The 17556-nt window shown below is 38.2% G+C and overlaps 1 protein-coding gene across 3 annotated transcripts in view; it reads right to left on the bottom strand.

The window, feature by feature from the left end:
• The window catches only part of BCKDHB (branched chain keto acid dehydrogenase E1 subunit beta), a 217394-nt gene that overhangs the window by 188578 nt on the left and 11260 nt on the right, over positions 1 to 17556 (bottom strand). For all 3 annotated transcript variants that reach the window (XM_045543936.1, XM_045543934.1, XM_045543935.1), the window contains exon 3: positions 12178 to 12246. In XM_045543936.1, coding sequence (XP_045399892.1) covers positions 12178 to 12246 — 69 coding nt within the window. The remainder of the gene's footprint in view (positions 1 to 12177; positions 12247 to 17556) is intronic.

Raw genomic sequence — 17556 nt, 5'->3', positions numbered from 1 at the left:
AAATAGTATGAACTATATATGAGGGCAAATAAAGGTAATTTGGCCAGAACTAAGTAAGAGGAATGCTTCACTGAGATCATTTGGTTCAAATTCTGCTTACAAGTATCCAAGAGAAATCAGAAGAGGCTGGGTAGGTTGGAAGCTCCCAAGAGATCCAGGTTCCCCTCCTGATTCACTTTCAGCAGATTGCGGGATGAAAGAAGCTAATGTAGGGATAAGGCAGAAAACGAAGGTCTAGAGAGCTTAAGTGCAGCCATTTTGGCTGATACCAGACCCCGACTACCCTAAACAAGTTGTCAGCAAGTCACCAGCCCGGGACTACCTAAGGATGGATGAATTATTAAACCAGATGCCTTACAAACTGTTTGTACTTACCTTTCTGGGACAACAGTTTATAATTAACTTTTATGGCCTGACCACAAGACAATGCAGGTCACATACAGCTGTTTCCTAACGGGGTTTTTGAACACATAAAAAGATTACCACTACTGGGCATCAACCCAAAGGAAAAAAGACATTCTATAAAAAAGACATCTGCACTCAAATGTTTATAGCAGCACAATTCATAATTGCAAAGATGTAGAAACAACCCAAGTGCCCATCAACACATGAGTGGATTAATAAAATGTGGTATATGTATACCATGGAGTTCTACTCAGCCACAAAAAACAATGGTGATCTAGCACCTCTTGTATTTCCTGGATACAGCTCAAGCCCGTTCTATTAAGTATCACAAGAATGGAAAAACAAGCACCACATGTACTCACCATCAGATTGGTACTAATTGATCAAAACTTATGTGCACATATGGAAGTAGTTAGTATTCATCGGGTGTCAGGCAGGTCGGAGGGGGGAGGAGGGGATGGGTAAATGCACACCTAATGGGTGCAGTGCGCACTTTATGGAACGGGCATTCTTGTAGCTCTGACTTGGGCAGTGCAAGGGCAATATATGTAAACTAAACGTTTGTACCCCCGTAAAATTTTGAAATTAAAAAAACAGTATCACTGTCTCATAAGGGGTCTCCCTCCTGCTTGGGAGAGGACCCCTACTCTGTCTGTGGAGCAGGATCTGTTGTCTGTCTCTCTCAATAAACTGTCTGTCGCTAGTTGGCCCGCTCTCGAATTCATTCCTCCACAAAGCCAAAATCCCACTTGGCGAGTTCAGGGGCCTTCCTTCCTTCACTGGGACCCTGCAGCAAAGCCATTATAGAGAACACAACTAATGCAATAATCGTATGCCAATATATTGAACTTTTCTCATTTTGTATAAAGAGTTATATATTGTGAGCAGAGATATAACTTTCTTTGACATATATATATATACAGAATAATTAAAAGCTAAATGGCTGAATGGTCCTTGGGCTGAAACTCTGCAGATCTTTATTTGCCAAAAGAAAAGGTATCTTCTTCAAGCAAATGACTGAGTTGCTTTATTGGACTTACGAATTTATTGAGAACACTGCGGAAGTTTTCTCTTTTATGTCCATCCTATCAATGTTTAATTTAGATTTAAATACATGCAATGGGTTTATGTCATTTAATATGCTTTTTCTTCCTTGATTAAAGAATTAAGATGTTCCAAAAGTGATTTAAAGTTTCCTTTTGTCATGCCTTAAAAGGAGCTTTATTTAAAAACAAAAATAATAAAGTCTCCCTTTGTGTTTGAAGAACTTCCACTTTTTTAAGAACAAAATGCTCAAATCTGGAGTCTATAGGATCGTGATTAAGAACGTAATACTAGGTTTGTGTGGGTTCCATTTTGGCTTAGAAACAAGTTTCTTTCTTTTTGCTAGACTCTAAACTAGCAAATAACAGAAAAGAAAGAAGATGGGTTAAATGAGCCACCTGCCAAGAAACTGAGAAGAAATTCCTTATTACTAAAGATACTTGAGCTTCCAGGAGCCAAAACTACAGAATAAGAATTGTTTGGGTAAATTTACGATTGGCCGGATGCCACCAATCCTGGCTGGCAGCCAGGAGACATGGAAGGGAGGGATGGCAAGATGCCACAAGAGAAGGTCAAGCACTTCATTGCTAAAGCTGCCTTTGGGTATAGCTGCTCACCAGGAAACTGAAAACTTTTGTCCAACAAACTTCCCAACGGATTTCTTAGCACATGACATTTGCCAACCTTTACCCATCTGATCCTTCATCAACTATGCCAACTGAGAAATTTCATTTATGTAAAACAGGAACAGAAAACAAAGCACTGTGCTCCAACCTTCTGTGACTTTTACATAGGCAGCCTCCCTCAACAAATACCTGGCAAACGATATTAACGCTGTCCTCCATGCAGGGCTGTTTTTACTGGCTTCTCCTAGTCTGACTGGAGAATAATTTTTCCTAGAGAATTTAATTATTATTATTATTATAACTGCATTAAAGGCAATACACAGTGGAAATCCAAGTTAGAATTAGAGGCGTAAAATGTCTTGCTGTGTAATAACCTACACATTTAGATTCAAACTTCCTGAGACAGTTAAGTGACTTCAGGCCAGTGACAATATCAACTCAGTATTTGAGCACAATGTCAACATGAAGTTGCCATATAGCACCCACGGCTATCAGGCATGCAACTTCTAGAAGGAAGAGCATTCTCGGTTTTAATTTAACAGACTTTGTGATCTGTTTCCTCCAGGTGAACAAAATAGGAGAGGAGAATACAGGCACACCTAGATATTGGCCAATCTGAACTGTTCCATAAAAATTATTACATTGATCCTCTTTCAGCCTTGATAATTTTAGGGATCTAAATTGGCTATATTTACTGATATTCTTCACTCGATTTTTTTTTTAATTTTGAAGAATTTGGTAGAACTGTTAAATTGATAATCCCCAAGGTCCTCTGAGAAATTGAAATCAAGGAAGAGGCAAAAGCTGTTTGAAGAAAACAAACAAAAAAAAGAACTAGTTTTCGTAACTCGTCTGATCCAAGCTACTCTACAAATCTCCAAAATATAACAGCAGTGGCAGTGGGCCCATTTTTAATTCTTTCACGGCCTGTGGTTTTTCTTTGAAAAAGAGGAAAATGACTCTGACAAAAGATAAATAAATATAATTGTCTTAAACAATTAGGTCAAGGAAGCACAAAAGCAAAATTTTTTCCCACACCCTGTCTCCCACTGCAGCCAATATTGGAGCATGGGAATCAAAGGGGTAAAGAATAATCACTACTACATTTTTCAAATTTGTCAAAATCACAAACTTTATGATGATATTGTTTTACTATGCTTTTTTCCACTCCCATATCCCAAAGGGACACCTGTGGCCTTCTAAAAGGTATTATTATATCTGAAAGAAAAGTGCTAAATACATAATTACAGTACTTATATTACCATGTTCTAACCTACCTTTACGTAGGGTCAGCATAGCCAGGAATGGCAAGAAGTTACTTGATACCTGATATTCAACAAGAACAATAATACAGAGATAGTATTTATAACTCTACCTAGGATTAATGTGACTCATCTTTTTAGTGGATGGCATTTTATGTTAAATATCTCTTAAAATTTCAATATAAAATAAAAATAAAATAAATATAAAATTTCAATATAAAATAAAAATATTTGTATTTTATTTGATTTTTTAATCTAATATTTCTTGCTCACTAAAAGAAAAGCTATAACTCAAAAATTATATCTGAATCGAATAAGAAGCAGTTCTGAATATGTAAGAAGTAAAGAAAAATCACTGGCTTCAATGTACAAAAATTAAAAAGTGAGCTGTCAAAAAGTAAACAATTAAAAATACCTAGTCATATACCCTAATTCAAGAAGTAGTAAATACTAAAGGGAAAACAGTCTGTGTTCATCCCTCTTTAAAAGGTACTTGTCTGCAAGAGGTTTTTCAGAAGACTAAGCACCAGATTTGGGAAGCTAATTTAGCAACATCATCCCTAATATTAAGTGGACATGTGATATATGTCATACTTAACAATGAAAATGCAAAACAAAAGATCCTTTATTCTTTCTCCCCATATATATATATATACATATGTATTGCTCTTAATAAAATATAAAGAGTTTCATTTTTCTAATTCTTAATTGTGAAATTTAAAAAGATATATGAATCAATTTTATTCTTTTTGACAATAACTATCTATAGTCCCATTTTTCCCAACCCACTTTAATCCAGGTCTACCTTCCAAGCCCCTGTTGTTGCTCACATTTGAAAATTTAAAAGCATGGCATTATCAAACAAGGTTGAGAAAAAAGTGACTTAAGGGCATTACATTCTAACTGATGCTTAAAGTGTCAAAGAGAATACCTGTTGGCAGCTCTAACATTTATTGCTTAATCAATTAAGGGAAAAAAAAATAGTTAAAGCAGCAGCTGCCACCCCAGAACAACTTAACACACTCAGAAAATCTTATTCACAAGAGAATCACAAAAAGAGAATTTTTTCAAACTTTTTAATATGGATTTCTGATAACTAGCTTCTTTCTACTCCAGGAATAAGTAAAACCCTTGAGTTCTGCTTTATTAGAATTCCTTATATTTCTTATATTTTTATATAAATGAGTTGCTCATTTATAAATAAGGGGGAAAAATATTGTGCAAAAAGCCCAGAACTGGGTTTTAGGTAGCTTGAGCTCCAGACCTGGCTCACCTACTTACCACTGGGCAACTTGGTAACACTGACCTCTCAGAACTTCAGTTTCTACATCACATAGAGATAGACCGGATAAGAGTCTCCCAGCCTTGGCACTATTGACACTTTGGGCCAGATAGTTCTTTGGTGGGAGAGGGCTGTGCTGTGCATGGTAGGATGTCTGGCAGCATTTCTGTTCTCTATCCACTAGATGCCAGTGGTATCCCCCAGTCGCGACAACCAAAAATATCTCTACACACTGCCAAAACCACCATTAGTTAAGAACTACTAGACTATGTAAATCCTCAGTTTCTCTCCAGCTGTAATATCCTACAAAATATATTAAATACCATATTTTCTTAAGTGTTATTTGTTAAGCTACTGGTCAACAAGCCAACTGTGAGAAAACTCATTTTGATTTTTAGAGAAATTAAAAATATAGGGACCATTTGTACCAATTCTAATTTTAATAAATTCTAAAATCTTTATTTGAGAAAAATTCACAAAAGGTCATCAAAGCAATAAGAGAAAATAATATAAATGAAGAAGCAATCAATAATATTTTCATTCCATTTTCTATGGTAACTCCTTCAACTAGAAAAAAGTAAGAAATAAAAAGAAAGGTATATTGTTGGATCATATAGAAATTCTAATTTCTTTAGGAACTGCCCGACTGTTTTCCAAAGTGGCTGCACTACTTTACATTCCCATTAACAGTGCACAAGGGTTCCAATTTCATCACATTCTCAACAACACTGTATTTCTAGTTTTCTTGATAACAGCCATCCTAATGAGTATGAAGTGGTATTCCAGTGTAGTGGTGATTTGTATTTCCCTAATAATTAGTAATGTTGAACATCTTTTCATGTGCTTGTTGGTTTATATATCTTCTTTGGAGAAATGTCTACTTAAGACATTTGCCTATTTTTTAACTGGGCTGTTGGTTTTATTCTTATAGTTTAAGAAGCTCTCTATATATTCTGGATATTAATCCTTTATTTGTTATGTGATTTGCAAATATTTTTCTCCCTTTCTATGGGCTGCCTTTTTACCCTGTTGATAGTGTCCTTTGAAGCACAAGTTTTTAATTTTGATGAAGTCCAATTTGTCTATTTTTTCTTGTGTTACATATGCCTTTGGAGTCATATCCAAAATATCTTTACCAAACCCAATGTTATGAAGCTTTTCCCCCACATTTTCTTCTAAGAGTTTTGCAGTTTTATGCTTAGGTCTTTGATCAATTTTGAGTTAGTTTTCATATATGGTTTTAGGTAAGAGTCCAACTTCATTTTTTTGCATGTGAATATCCAGTTTTTCCAGCACCATTTGTTGAAAATACTATCCTTCCCCCCACTGAATAGTCTTGGCACCCTTGTCAAAATCATTTCACCAGATATACAGGGGGTTATTCCTATAACAGGTTCTCTATTCTATTCCACTGGCCACTGTTCCAGTGCCACGGTTTTGATTACTACGGCTTTGCAGTCAGTTTTGAAAGAAGGAAGTATGAGTCCTCCAACATTGTTCTTCAGAATTGAAAGCAGTGACACAAACAGCTATTTATATATCTATGTTTTTAGCAGCATTGTACACGATAGCCAAAGAGCAGAAGCAACCTAAATGTTCATGGACAGAGGAGTGGATAAACAAAATGTGCTCTGTGTGTGTGTGTGTGTGTGTGTGTGTGTGTGTGTGTGTATACATGTATGTATGTATATATATATATATATATATACATATATATATATATATATATATGGGCTGAAATATTATTCAGCCTTAAAAAGGAAGGATATTTTGACACATACTACAACATGGATGAATCTTGAGGACATTATGCTAAATGAAATAAGCCAATCACAAAAGAACAAATACTGTATGATTCCACCCATATGAGGCACTTAGAGTAGTCAAATTCATAGAGATAGAAAGTAGAATGGTGGTTGCCAGGGGCTGGCGTAGAGAAAATGGGGAATTATTGTTTGATGGGTATGGCGTTCTGGTTTTGCAAAATGAAAAAAAGTTCTGGTGACAGATGGTGGTGCTGGTTGCACAACAATGTGAATGTACTTAGTACCACTGAACTGTATACTTAAAAATGGTTAAAATGGTAAATTTTGTGTTATGTATATTTTACCACAATTTTTAAAAAAGAAACCAATTAAGCACTGAGGAGAAAAAGATATATTAAACATTTTCTTTATCCTGTTCTGCCACATGTGTACTTTTAGAAAACAAAGGAACCTTGTAATACCAGGAGCAATTTAAAGTATCTGATACTCCAGAAGTAAGAAAAAGACTTAAACCTACTAATAATCCTTTAAAAATACGTTTCAATAAGTATGTTAGAAAATAAGATTTATACCAACCTATTAAGACCTGTTTTCACTCCAAATTCCTCAAACAGTTAGACATCTTACAATCTATATCTGCTACTCAATCTGCTTTTTGAAGTCATAAATATATACACTTCAAGAGGGGAAATAAATCATGTTCATACTCCATTTTCCTAAGGAATTTTTGTTCATGAATTTTATCAAGTTTTATCTTCAGTAAAATGAGCTTCAACTGCCCAGAAGCCAAACCCTCATCTCACAGACTGCCACTCTGAAATGGAACCCTGACACTAAAATCAAGGGTATGATTATCACCCAAGTAGCCCTTTCTTTGCAACAGGAACATGTAATGGAAGGTCACTTTTTCTGTTGAAGATGTCAATTTTCATAATCCATGAAAAAATATAAGAGACCACTCAAAAGATTTTGCTTACAGCCCTCAACTTTAAAATTCATTATGCATATCTTGCTCTTGCCCTATAATCCTATCTTTCTCTCCTCAATAAACTTCATTTTCATGCTTGCCTAAAAAATAAGTAAATAAATAAATAAAATTCATTATGCTGGAAAGGTGACTTCTTAAGAAAAAGTCAAATTAAGTGCCATGGTTCCAAGATGATATAACAATTGTCATATTCAAAAAACTTCTAAACGTAAAAGGAAACCAAAACATAAAAAAATTGTGTTCCTCCTTTTTAAAAAGAAATAAAAGCACAAGGATAACCTGAGTGTGTGTGTTGGAAAGATCCATGAGGACCATCTGGTCCTTTCCCTTCCATTCACTAACGAGGACACTGAGACCCAAAGTTAACTCCCAGTATTGGTATATTATAGAGGAAACTTGCCTTCTCCAATGCCTGTCCTAGTTTTCCTTCCTGACTTCAGTGTATTAAAGTATCTGGTTATACAATTTCTGTGATGTTTACATAAGAAAACAAGCAAGTGGTGTTATTAGTTTTCCCAAGCGGTTATGACAGGCCACACTTGTGGTGCAAAGGAATGAATACAGTAATGGAAAAACATCAAGTCCCATGAAAAGACAGATGGTTAGGCCTGTTGACTAATTCAGCAAGTCCTCTGCTGTGGCTTTTCTCACCTAATTTTCATCCAATAAGTGGGCCAAATATAGTCTAAGAACCACAGCCAACAATGTCTATATCAGTACAGAATAGCATTAAATAAAAACACCTTGAACCTGACACATCAAAGTCTTATTTGAATGAAACACACACACTGTCTCTCTCAGAGTGAATGACAATAATGAGGACAGATTTTGCAAATGGCGTGGAATCTGTCCCATCACTTACATAAATGGAAGCATGTGTGCCATTCAGCATCAAATCACACATACCCCACAATCGACCACCTTTAACTGCCCTCTCCTATCCTCACTTCCCTAGAATTCCCCTCATTCCAATTGTTGCTCCTGATCTCCTTTCCATAAAGAGGTTAAAGCTGCCATTTGGTACAAATGTGCTGATGGGGATGTACTATTCTATTTCTTTTCATTTTCGAAGCCCATATTATTTTGTCCTATCAAAAGACAAGGAAGGAGGAGAGAATCAGTTCAGTGCTGCTAAACCCACACTCATCTGGATCACCAGGAATGAAAAATAGCTCTATGTCTCCCTCCCCTTTTTTTAAAGCATTGCCTCTAATTATGCAATTCTTTCTTTTTTATATTAAGCAGTATTCAGCTTTACAATATTGTATTAGTAACCCTCACCGCAACCCTTCAAATTCTATCTTCTGATGCAGTATAAAATGCTTCGCAGCAGTTCCAGAGCACTGGTACAGTGCAAACAGGGATGGTCTCATTTCAAAGTGTAGGCTGCCACCTACTGACGGTGCCCTCTTCCAACTCAACGCTCAGTTCTCCCCAGAAAGCTGATTTCTCAACAAGAAGTTTTCTTTACTAAGTCATTTAAGGCAATGTAATGATTTTGCTGTTGTATTGAGCTATAGCAATATAATCTTTTAGTTATTTTAAATATAAATTCTCTTAACTTAAAAAAAAGAATGCTAAGCAGACATGTTTCTGTATAGTAAAAATTCCTCACCTATACTCAAAACGGCAGAGAATTTTTTTAAGTATGTGATTTTTTAACTATGCAAGAAAAATTTATTTTAACATATTTTTCTCTCCACTATTTCCTTTATTCTTCAATTCCGAAAACAGATCACTCACTCTCATTGGAGAGTAGTGATGATTTAACTGTTCACCTTGATCAACATCAACCTAGAATTATTAAAAGTTTGAATTCATAGTCCTAAAGCTGTCATAAAAATTCACAGCAGCTGCTGACAATGAAGCCAAAAGAGTTAATTAGCCATTGATTAGCTCGGACCCTACCATGTAGAAAGAAATCTGCAGGTGCCTTCTAAGAGTCCTGGAGTTTTGCAAGTAAGAGTTCGTTTCTCCCTGTTTTAACCTATTTGTTATGAAAAAAAAAAAAAAATCAGACCAACCCAAACAGTTAAAGGCAGATAAGGAAATCTGCTTTCTGAGACAGTAGACCACAGTCTTAGTAAGAGAGCAAAGGGTAAATTTACTCAACAACATTCACTTGATATTAATAAATGCTGCCTGACACAATATTAGGTGCTAGAGTTGCACAGATAGCTTAAAGATCTGTTGCCTCTGAGAAGCTGTCTGGTGTGGAGATATAGTGGGGAGACAATTACAGTATAACTTGCAAAATTTGAAAGACGTAATCTGAACAGTGATAAAGTAGCGCCTGAGTCTGCTTGGACAGTAAGGAAGAGCTTCACAGAGGAGCCTTTTGAAAGAGAAATAGTAGTCTGCCTGGTAGTCAGATGAAGAAGACAGATCTAGATAGCATGTGCAAGGGAAGAGAGGTAGAAAACAGCAGAGGGCTTAGGGGAAACACTCAGTAATTCAACATCAGCTAAAAAATAAAGAGGATGTGGTCAGGTAGCTACTTAAGTAGATCTCAAAATCTTCTGTATATTCTGCTAAGAAATGTGCATTTTAGAATGATCCCACTGGCAACAAGATAGAGAATGCATTGGAGGGAAGATGAAACTAAAGGAAGAATGATTACTAAGAAAAGAAATGAAACTCTCCAGGCAGAGAAAATTAAATATCTGATGTACCAGGGCAGTAAGAATGGAAAGGAAGGGCCAGATTATAAATAAACTATGAAGATAAAATTGTAGGACTTGGCAGAACGTGAGGAATGATGAAAAAGGAAGACACTAGGATCCTCCCAGGTTTCTGGCTTAGGTAACTGAATAGATGGTGATATATTCACAAAATAAGAAATGCAGCAGGAATCACGGATTTGCTGGGTAGCTATAATGAATCTAGCTTTAGAAATTCTGAGTTTGAAGTGACTGTGGAACATTGAGGTGAAGATGTGCAGTACAATACTGAATGTCCCAACCTGGAGCTCAGGACAGAGGTCTGAACTAGAGATAGAAATTCAAGAGTCACTAGTGTGTGAACAGCAGATGGCATGAATAAAATGCCCCAGACAGAATGCGTACAGTAATGCCATGGAGGAGAACCTGGGCAGATAGCCAAAGAGGACCCACCAACTTAAATGAGCACACAGCCTGCCACCACGCTGAGCCAGGCTAGACAGATCAGTGAAGGCCAGAAACTGCTCAGCAGCATAGCTGTACCACATATAGAAAAGACTAAGTTACAAAGTATAATTCTATGTTTGAAATATTAGTTAATATATACAAACATATTCAAATACACTCAAGAAGTATATATACCGAGGCTTGTACAGTGGCAATCTCAGTTTTCTTTTCTTTATGCTTTTCTGTCCTTTCCAAATTTTCTGTGGTGTATATGCATTACTTTTAAAATCAAATGTATAAAGATTTTTAACTTTTTTTTAAAGACCCAAAAGTTTGTAGGCATCTCAAAGAGAATAAAGATAATATTTTGCCCAATTATCTCTTGGCCCAATTATCTCTCAGCACATATTGGAAATAGACAGCTAAGAGAAAGCACAGGGACTAGACTGAGAAACTCAACCTGCTATAAATGGAAGAGAAAAGAATGAGCTGGAAGTTCCTAATAAGTGAGAAGGAACATGCTATGGTTTCTTGGATTCAAGTATAATATATTAACAACCTCAGAGATGGTAGAACAGGAAAAAAGATAATTTAAAAAAAAAAATCTTAAAGACCCTCCTCACCCTGTACAAACATACACATTATAGGGCAATGGCAAAGGTAAGAAGAAAGGAAGATGCCAACTCCTCCTAACCCTGACATAACTGCTCTGCTGACTTCTAATTAATAAATCTAATAAGACTGAGAGAAGAAATAAAAGTCAAAAGCATATCAAAGGTATCCCTATCAGTAAGGGGTCAAAACACATTCCTTACACAGTAAGTCAGAGGAGTGGGAATTCAAAGATGAGCCAAAACACATTCTGATGGTTCCGAGTCTAACTGAGTCAAATAAAATTAGTAAAAGCAACAGGCAGAAATGCTAGGCAAGCCAGGCAAAGGACAGATCAGCTGGGATAAAACAGATAGGAAGGGTAACATGACGGTTCATTATATGTCTACTTGGCCAGGCTATAGTCAAACACAAGTCTAGATGTTGCTGTGAAGGCATTTTTTAGATGCAATTAAACATTTAAATCAGATTTTGAGTAAAGCAGATTACCTTTCACAATCTGAGTGGACCTCATCCAATCAATTGAAGGCCTTAAGAGAAAAGATTGAGCTTTCCCAAGCAAAAAGGAATTCAGTCTCAAGACTGAAACATGGAAACCCTGCCTGAGTTTCCAGCCAGCCAGCCAGTTTACCCTAGGGACTTGCCAGCCCCGACAACTGCATAAGCCAATTCCTTAAAAAATAAATCTCTCTCTCTCTCTCTTTCTTTCCTCCCCCTCCCCCACCTCCAAGATGAAAGCCATTAACAGAGACCAACAATCAGAATCTTGAACTGGAGGCAATGGAATAGAAACTGGCTAAAGCAGGCAGCAATAAGACACCAAAGGTTCTTGGACAGAGGAATGACGGAATAAACAAATACATTTAATGAAGATTATTCTGGAATCTATAATATGTGTAATATGAACTAGAGTGGAAGAATGCTAGAGTTACAACACATTTGGAGAAATTTAAGCCAAAGGATTCTGCAGGTAGCTACAGAAGTGAAAAGGAACCCATCCACACAATGTAACAAGCATATTTTGTATTTTCAAGATCTTTAAGTAAAAGTTCTATAGGAATATTGTCCATACAGGTTTGACTTACCATATTTGTCTCGCAAACCAACAGTGCATCTAAAGACTCCACCAAAGGCAACATCTTCACCAAATATTACTGAAAAACAATATTTAAGGAACATATTTTATTTAATAATCCCTAAATAATACAATGAGAAATAAGCAATTTAAATGTTTACATTTTAAATCATAAAACAGAAATGGCCCATAGATCTAGATCAAGGTTTTTCAACTCCTACATTATTGACATTTTAGACCAGATAACTCTTTTGAGGGGGTCTTTCCTGTGCATATAGCAGCATCGCTGGTCTCTGCCCACTGGATGACAGTTTCTCTCTCTCGCACACACAGTTGTGACAAAAGTACATCCACTTACACTGTTAAATATAAGGCAAGTTGGTGGGGGGGACAGTTTAACATAAACCCCAGTTGATATAGAATCTCATCTTGTTTCACTTATGAAGAAAATGAGGCCAGAGTGCTCATTCCAGAGAAGTAGGAAAGTGCCTGGCCCAGTCAGAAAACTAGAGGCAGAACTGTGACTCACAGTCCAGGCTCCCAGGCCGCTGGTTTCTCCTTAGACACAGCACACGATGAGGGTCAGCCCTCTGAAGAGCTGAAGGAAAAGCATCCCAAGCTAAGGGAATGGCCACAAATAAGGAAGAGATTTAGACTGTGTGAAACAAAAAGGAGGTAAGTATGGTGGACATACTGAGCAAGGCAAAGAATGCTATAAGTGGAAACTGAGAGGAGCTTTATAGCAACGCAAGGAAAATAAAACAGGGGTGTTCATGGAGCTGAGCCCTAGTGCCATGAATGTACCTGATCAGCTTGGTGGACCTCAAGAAAATAACTCACCCTCCTCTATGAATTTACTCATCTAGTTCAATCACGCTCAGCATTCAAAACAACTCAACATCCAAGCATCCTCTAGTCCAGCTTTCACTTCCCCCTAAAAAATAACGTGTTTCTCACTTAACCTTAAAACTACAAGTTCTCAAGTAGAAGCCCAAGGTATAGTAAATATATATGTAAATATATATGTGAAGGAGTGAAGGACATGTCATCCTCAAATAAGCCAGATTGTTATATTCATTATTTCAAATTAAAAATATTGGAGAAATTGTAGGGTCAGAAACCTAAGCATGCAGCAAGCAATAAAGATTCCTCTGGGAGGAGTACTCTCTTCACTCCAGGGAGAGAAAGTAACCCTTTTCACCAGAGACTCCAGAATTGGAGGCTGCAACAGACCTGAATAAACACAGTTAAGGAAGCAACCCTTATCTTTCACCTGTTTCACACCTACCCCCATATATCTCCTAGTGACTCCCATGACTCTCCTAGAAAATTTATTGCCCCTAGCCAGATTTTCTTTGTCCTGTCATTTCTTCTTAAATTTATGCTCTTTGTCTAAAAAATATAAAAGCATCTTGCTTTGGCCACTTCTTTGCAAAGATCCCCATGTACATGTAAAACTAATAAACATGTATGCCTCTCTCTTGTTAATCTGCCTGGTATCCATCCAGTTTCTAGATCCAGCTGAAGAGCCCACTAAGAGCTAAAAAGGGTGTTGGAGGTGACCTCTGGCTCCCCTACGGAAACTGGCAGCCAGCGTGGTGCCATATTCACCGGCTGGAACGCTGCTCGCTCGGAACTGCTGCAGCTGAGATCCTGGACCTCTGACCAAAAGCTGCAGAGGTAAGATTTCTCACCACCAGATTCCTGGATCTCTGCTGTGGGGGAGCAGTAAGACTCTTTCCTCTCTAAATTGGGTACGACAAGAGAAAACGTTTGTGAACTAGTTCCTTGGGTAAAAAGCAACTTTTGGTGTTTTGTGAGTACATTCGATTTCTATTTGATCCTTTTGATCTCAAAGATAGTCTTTGTCTTCCTTTGTCTTTTTGTGTCATTTGTCATAAGGCCAGGAACCACAGGGTAAGAACAAGGCATAAGTCTGTGTAAGCCTGCTGTTCCAACCGCCTCCACAGACTGGCCAGTTTACGGTTCTCATCAGTTCCAGGGTCTACCTAGACAAACTGCGGAGCCCTGAAACAAAAAATAAAATAGAGGCGGTCCCCCTCTCGTCTTGCTTTATGTCCTGAAAGCTTGGCTCTGTGACCAAAGCGGATACCCTCCCTGGTCTCTGCCATCCAAAGGACACAAAGTATCAGCTTTGTGTCAGGCAGCTAGTCTGAAATGACTGGGGACTCGAGACACGTAAGATACTACGTGGCACTCTCTTTGTCCGTATGTGTCACACTCTCAAGAGAGTTTTGTCGTAAGAGGCCAATCCATAAAGGGCTTTTCTTGTCTTAACCTTGTTGCCTGGATTTGTGCTGGGAAACTCCCACCCCAGAATTGCCTGCTGTGACTGAAGGTGTCTCACATTCTGCGAGAGACTGGAGACAATGTTTATACAAACACTATATTAACTGCCTGTGGCAACAAAAATCTCTGCTTTCTTAGTCTGTTTCTGAGAGTGAATTTTTGGATCACGAGGGCTACATTTTCTGCACTCATTCCAGGAACGCACCTTGTGTCCCTGGTAAAGATTTATTCAAGTCTGGAAAGTTATCTCCTGGTCTTTCCATAAAAAGGTTTATTGGATTAGGTCGCTATTGAAATATATACAGCAAAAAAGATCCTAATTACCAATGGCCAGAAGATGGATCTTTTCAATTAAAAGACTTCTATATTTGAAAAAAATTTTAGAGAGCTCTCATTCTAAACAATTGGCCTATTGATATTTATGGGAAGATTAGATAGAACGAAGAACTAAGAAAAGTATTACAGCCAGCCTTAAAAGTTCCCTTAATAAAATTAAAGAACAAAAAAACAGATCTAGAGCAAAAGTTAAAATCCGCTCCCACTATAAATCCTCCGCTCCACTCACTTATACTCCACTCTGTCCCCAACTCCCTGTCCCTGCCCCACCAGAAGATCTATTGGCTCTCTGGGCCCCCGGTTTAAACACCCCATCCTCAAAATCCAACTCCATCCCCTCAGCTTCTTCCTCCTCCTCTGTCCCCTCAAGAAAATCCCTTGACTCCTCCACACTTTTCAGAAAATCCCTTAGACATCCAGCTGCCTGCTTTAACCCCCCTTTCTCTGGATGATTTACAAAAAGCCCTCTAGCCTGATCTAAAAGCCCCAGGCATACAGATCATTTGTGTAAAAGCTGACAGCCAGAAAGCATAATAGATCTGACATAGTCTCCAGGAACCACAGCAAGGCTTGCTTTGCGATGCCTTACTACCTCTCCTACTTCCCAGGCTTTGTAATCAGACCGTGTCACCTCCAGACCTCCCTATGCAATGCCTTCTGCAAATGTTTCTTGGACTCGCTACTCAAAGAATTCATGTGCCCTGGACAGCAGCAGAGCTTTTAAATCATAAAAAGCCCTTTTGCCCCCACTTTCAGAAGATCTTACCAAGCTTAGAAAAGATTTGGAGAGATTAGTGGCCATCCATAACCTCACACATAGGGAGCTTGACTGGCTACTAGGGGGAATATTTCCCTTTGATGATTAAACTGCAGTTATTAGGCCAGAAGGCCTCTGGGGGAAAACCCCTGCCACAGAGGGAAGAGATGGCCAGAGCCCCTCCTGGCCCTCCTGCAAATGATGAAGAGATAGCGCAGACGGACGCTGTCATTCAGGGCCTAATAGGAGCAATATCGAGCTTTCCCCCCTAAGGTGAATTGGTCTAATGTTGCACTGTGTATCCAGAAAGGGGAAGAGCACCCCAAGGCATTTGTCAAGAAATTGATACAAGGTTTTCAAAGGCTTATTGCATTCTATCCTGAAACTCCAGAGCATAGAAATCTTCTAATCTCTGCTCCGGATGGAAATCTTCCCAACATAAAAAGGAAAATCCAAAATAGTATAATTGGTTAGGCTGGTCAATCTCTAAGTGTTATAATAGAAGTGGCTACACAATTCTTTGAAAATGGCTTACAAGAAAATAAGAGGAAAATGGCAATGAAATCAACAGTCCTTGCCTTGAAGCTTTAATCATTACAGAAACAAAGGCAGCCTTCTGAGAACAACTCAGTCTCCTCTTGGCTTTGGAAGCCATAAAATTTGCAGGTACTGCAAAAAGCCAGGGCATTGGAAAAACTGCTGTCTTATACTTCTAAAAAAAAAAAAGGAAGAAACTCTCCCTAAAACCCAGCACCCTCAGAAGGCTTTTTTTTCCCTCCTGTGGGACAATACCCCATTGACTGACAGGGTCAGCCAATCCTCAGTCAAACCCCAGAGCCCACCATAAAGCTTAAAGTAGAGGACTGGGAATCGGATTTTTAAATAAACACTTGTGCAAGTCTCTCTACTATTCACTCAGGAGTTATCTTTACCTGTTACCTCTGATTCTATTTAAGCTGTTGGACTCTCTGGGCAACCTATTTCACTGCCTGTATCTCAGGCTGCCCCAGTATCATTAGGCCCTCGTAACACCCACCATGCCTTTTTAGTTCTTGACTCCTCACAGCAGACCTTTTAGGTAGAGATTTATTATGTAAGTTTAATGCCACCACACAATGTAATAAGAAAGGCACTTTAATTTCTCTGCCTTCAGACCAAACTCTAAATTTCCTATTCTCTTTTTCATGGAAAGCCATCTTGGTTCAAATTCCACTAAAGAAGATGCAATTTTAAAAGATGTCCCAACTCATCTCCAGGCTTCACAGGCAAATGAGACTGGACTGCTACTGAGTGCAGAACCTGTACATACTGCATGGAAAAGAACAAACCCTTGCCATCAGTAGCTCAGTACCCCTCTCATGAGATGCAGAATGAGGAATCAAACCTATTACAGACTGCCTTTTGCAGCAGAGTGTACTTATTTTAAGCCCTGATCTTACCAGTAAAAAAGGAAGAGATATCTGACTCAGACAGAAATCAAATCTATCAATTTGTACAGGCTGAAAGAGCCATAAACTCCTTTGTAACTCTCTACCACCTTGTCCTCCCCAATGTGGCCACTATCCTTACCTCAGTTCCTGCTGATACAGCCCGGTTGACACTAATTGGCCTCTGCTAGGCTTTCTTTTCAATTCCTTTGCACTCTGACTCACAGTTTCTCTTTGCGTTTACATTTAGAGGGAGACATTAACATGGACTCCATACCTCAGGGATACTGTGAGTCCCCCTCAATATTCTCTCAAATCCTTAAAGCCCACGTGGATTCTACAGCCTTCACCCAAGGCTCCACCCTCATGCAATATGCTGATGACCTTCTGCTTTGTGACCAAACTGAACAAGATGTCCTTACAGAATCTCTCATTCTCCTAAAGGCATTAGCTAAATAAAGCCTCCAGATCTGACCTTCAGTTAGTACAAACAACTACCACTTACTTAAGGCACAAAATACCTGAGGGCACTCAAAAGCTCACTCCAAAATGCCTTGAG

Source organism: Lemur catta, chromosome 2 (genome assembly GCF_020740605.2).
Source record: "Lemur catta isolate mLemCat1 chromosome 2, mLemCat1.pri, whole genome shotgun sequence".
NCBI classification, from domain to species: Eukaryota; Metazoa; Chordata; class Mammalia; order Primates; family Lemuridae; genus Lemur; species Lemur catta.
Note: the sequence above shows the minus strand (reverse complement) of the source record. Positions and strands in the feature narration are given on the sequence as shown.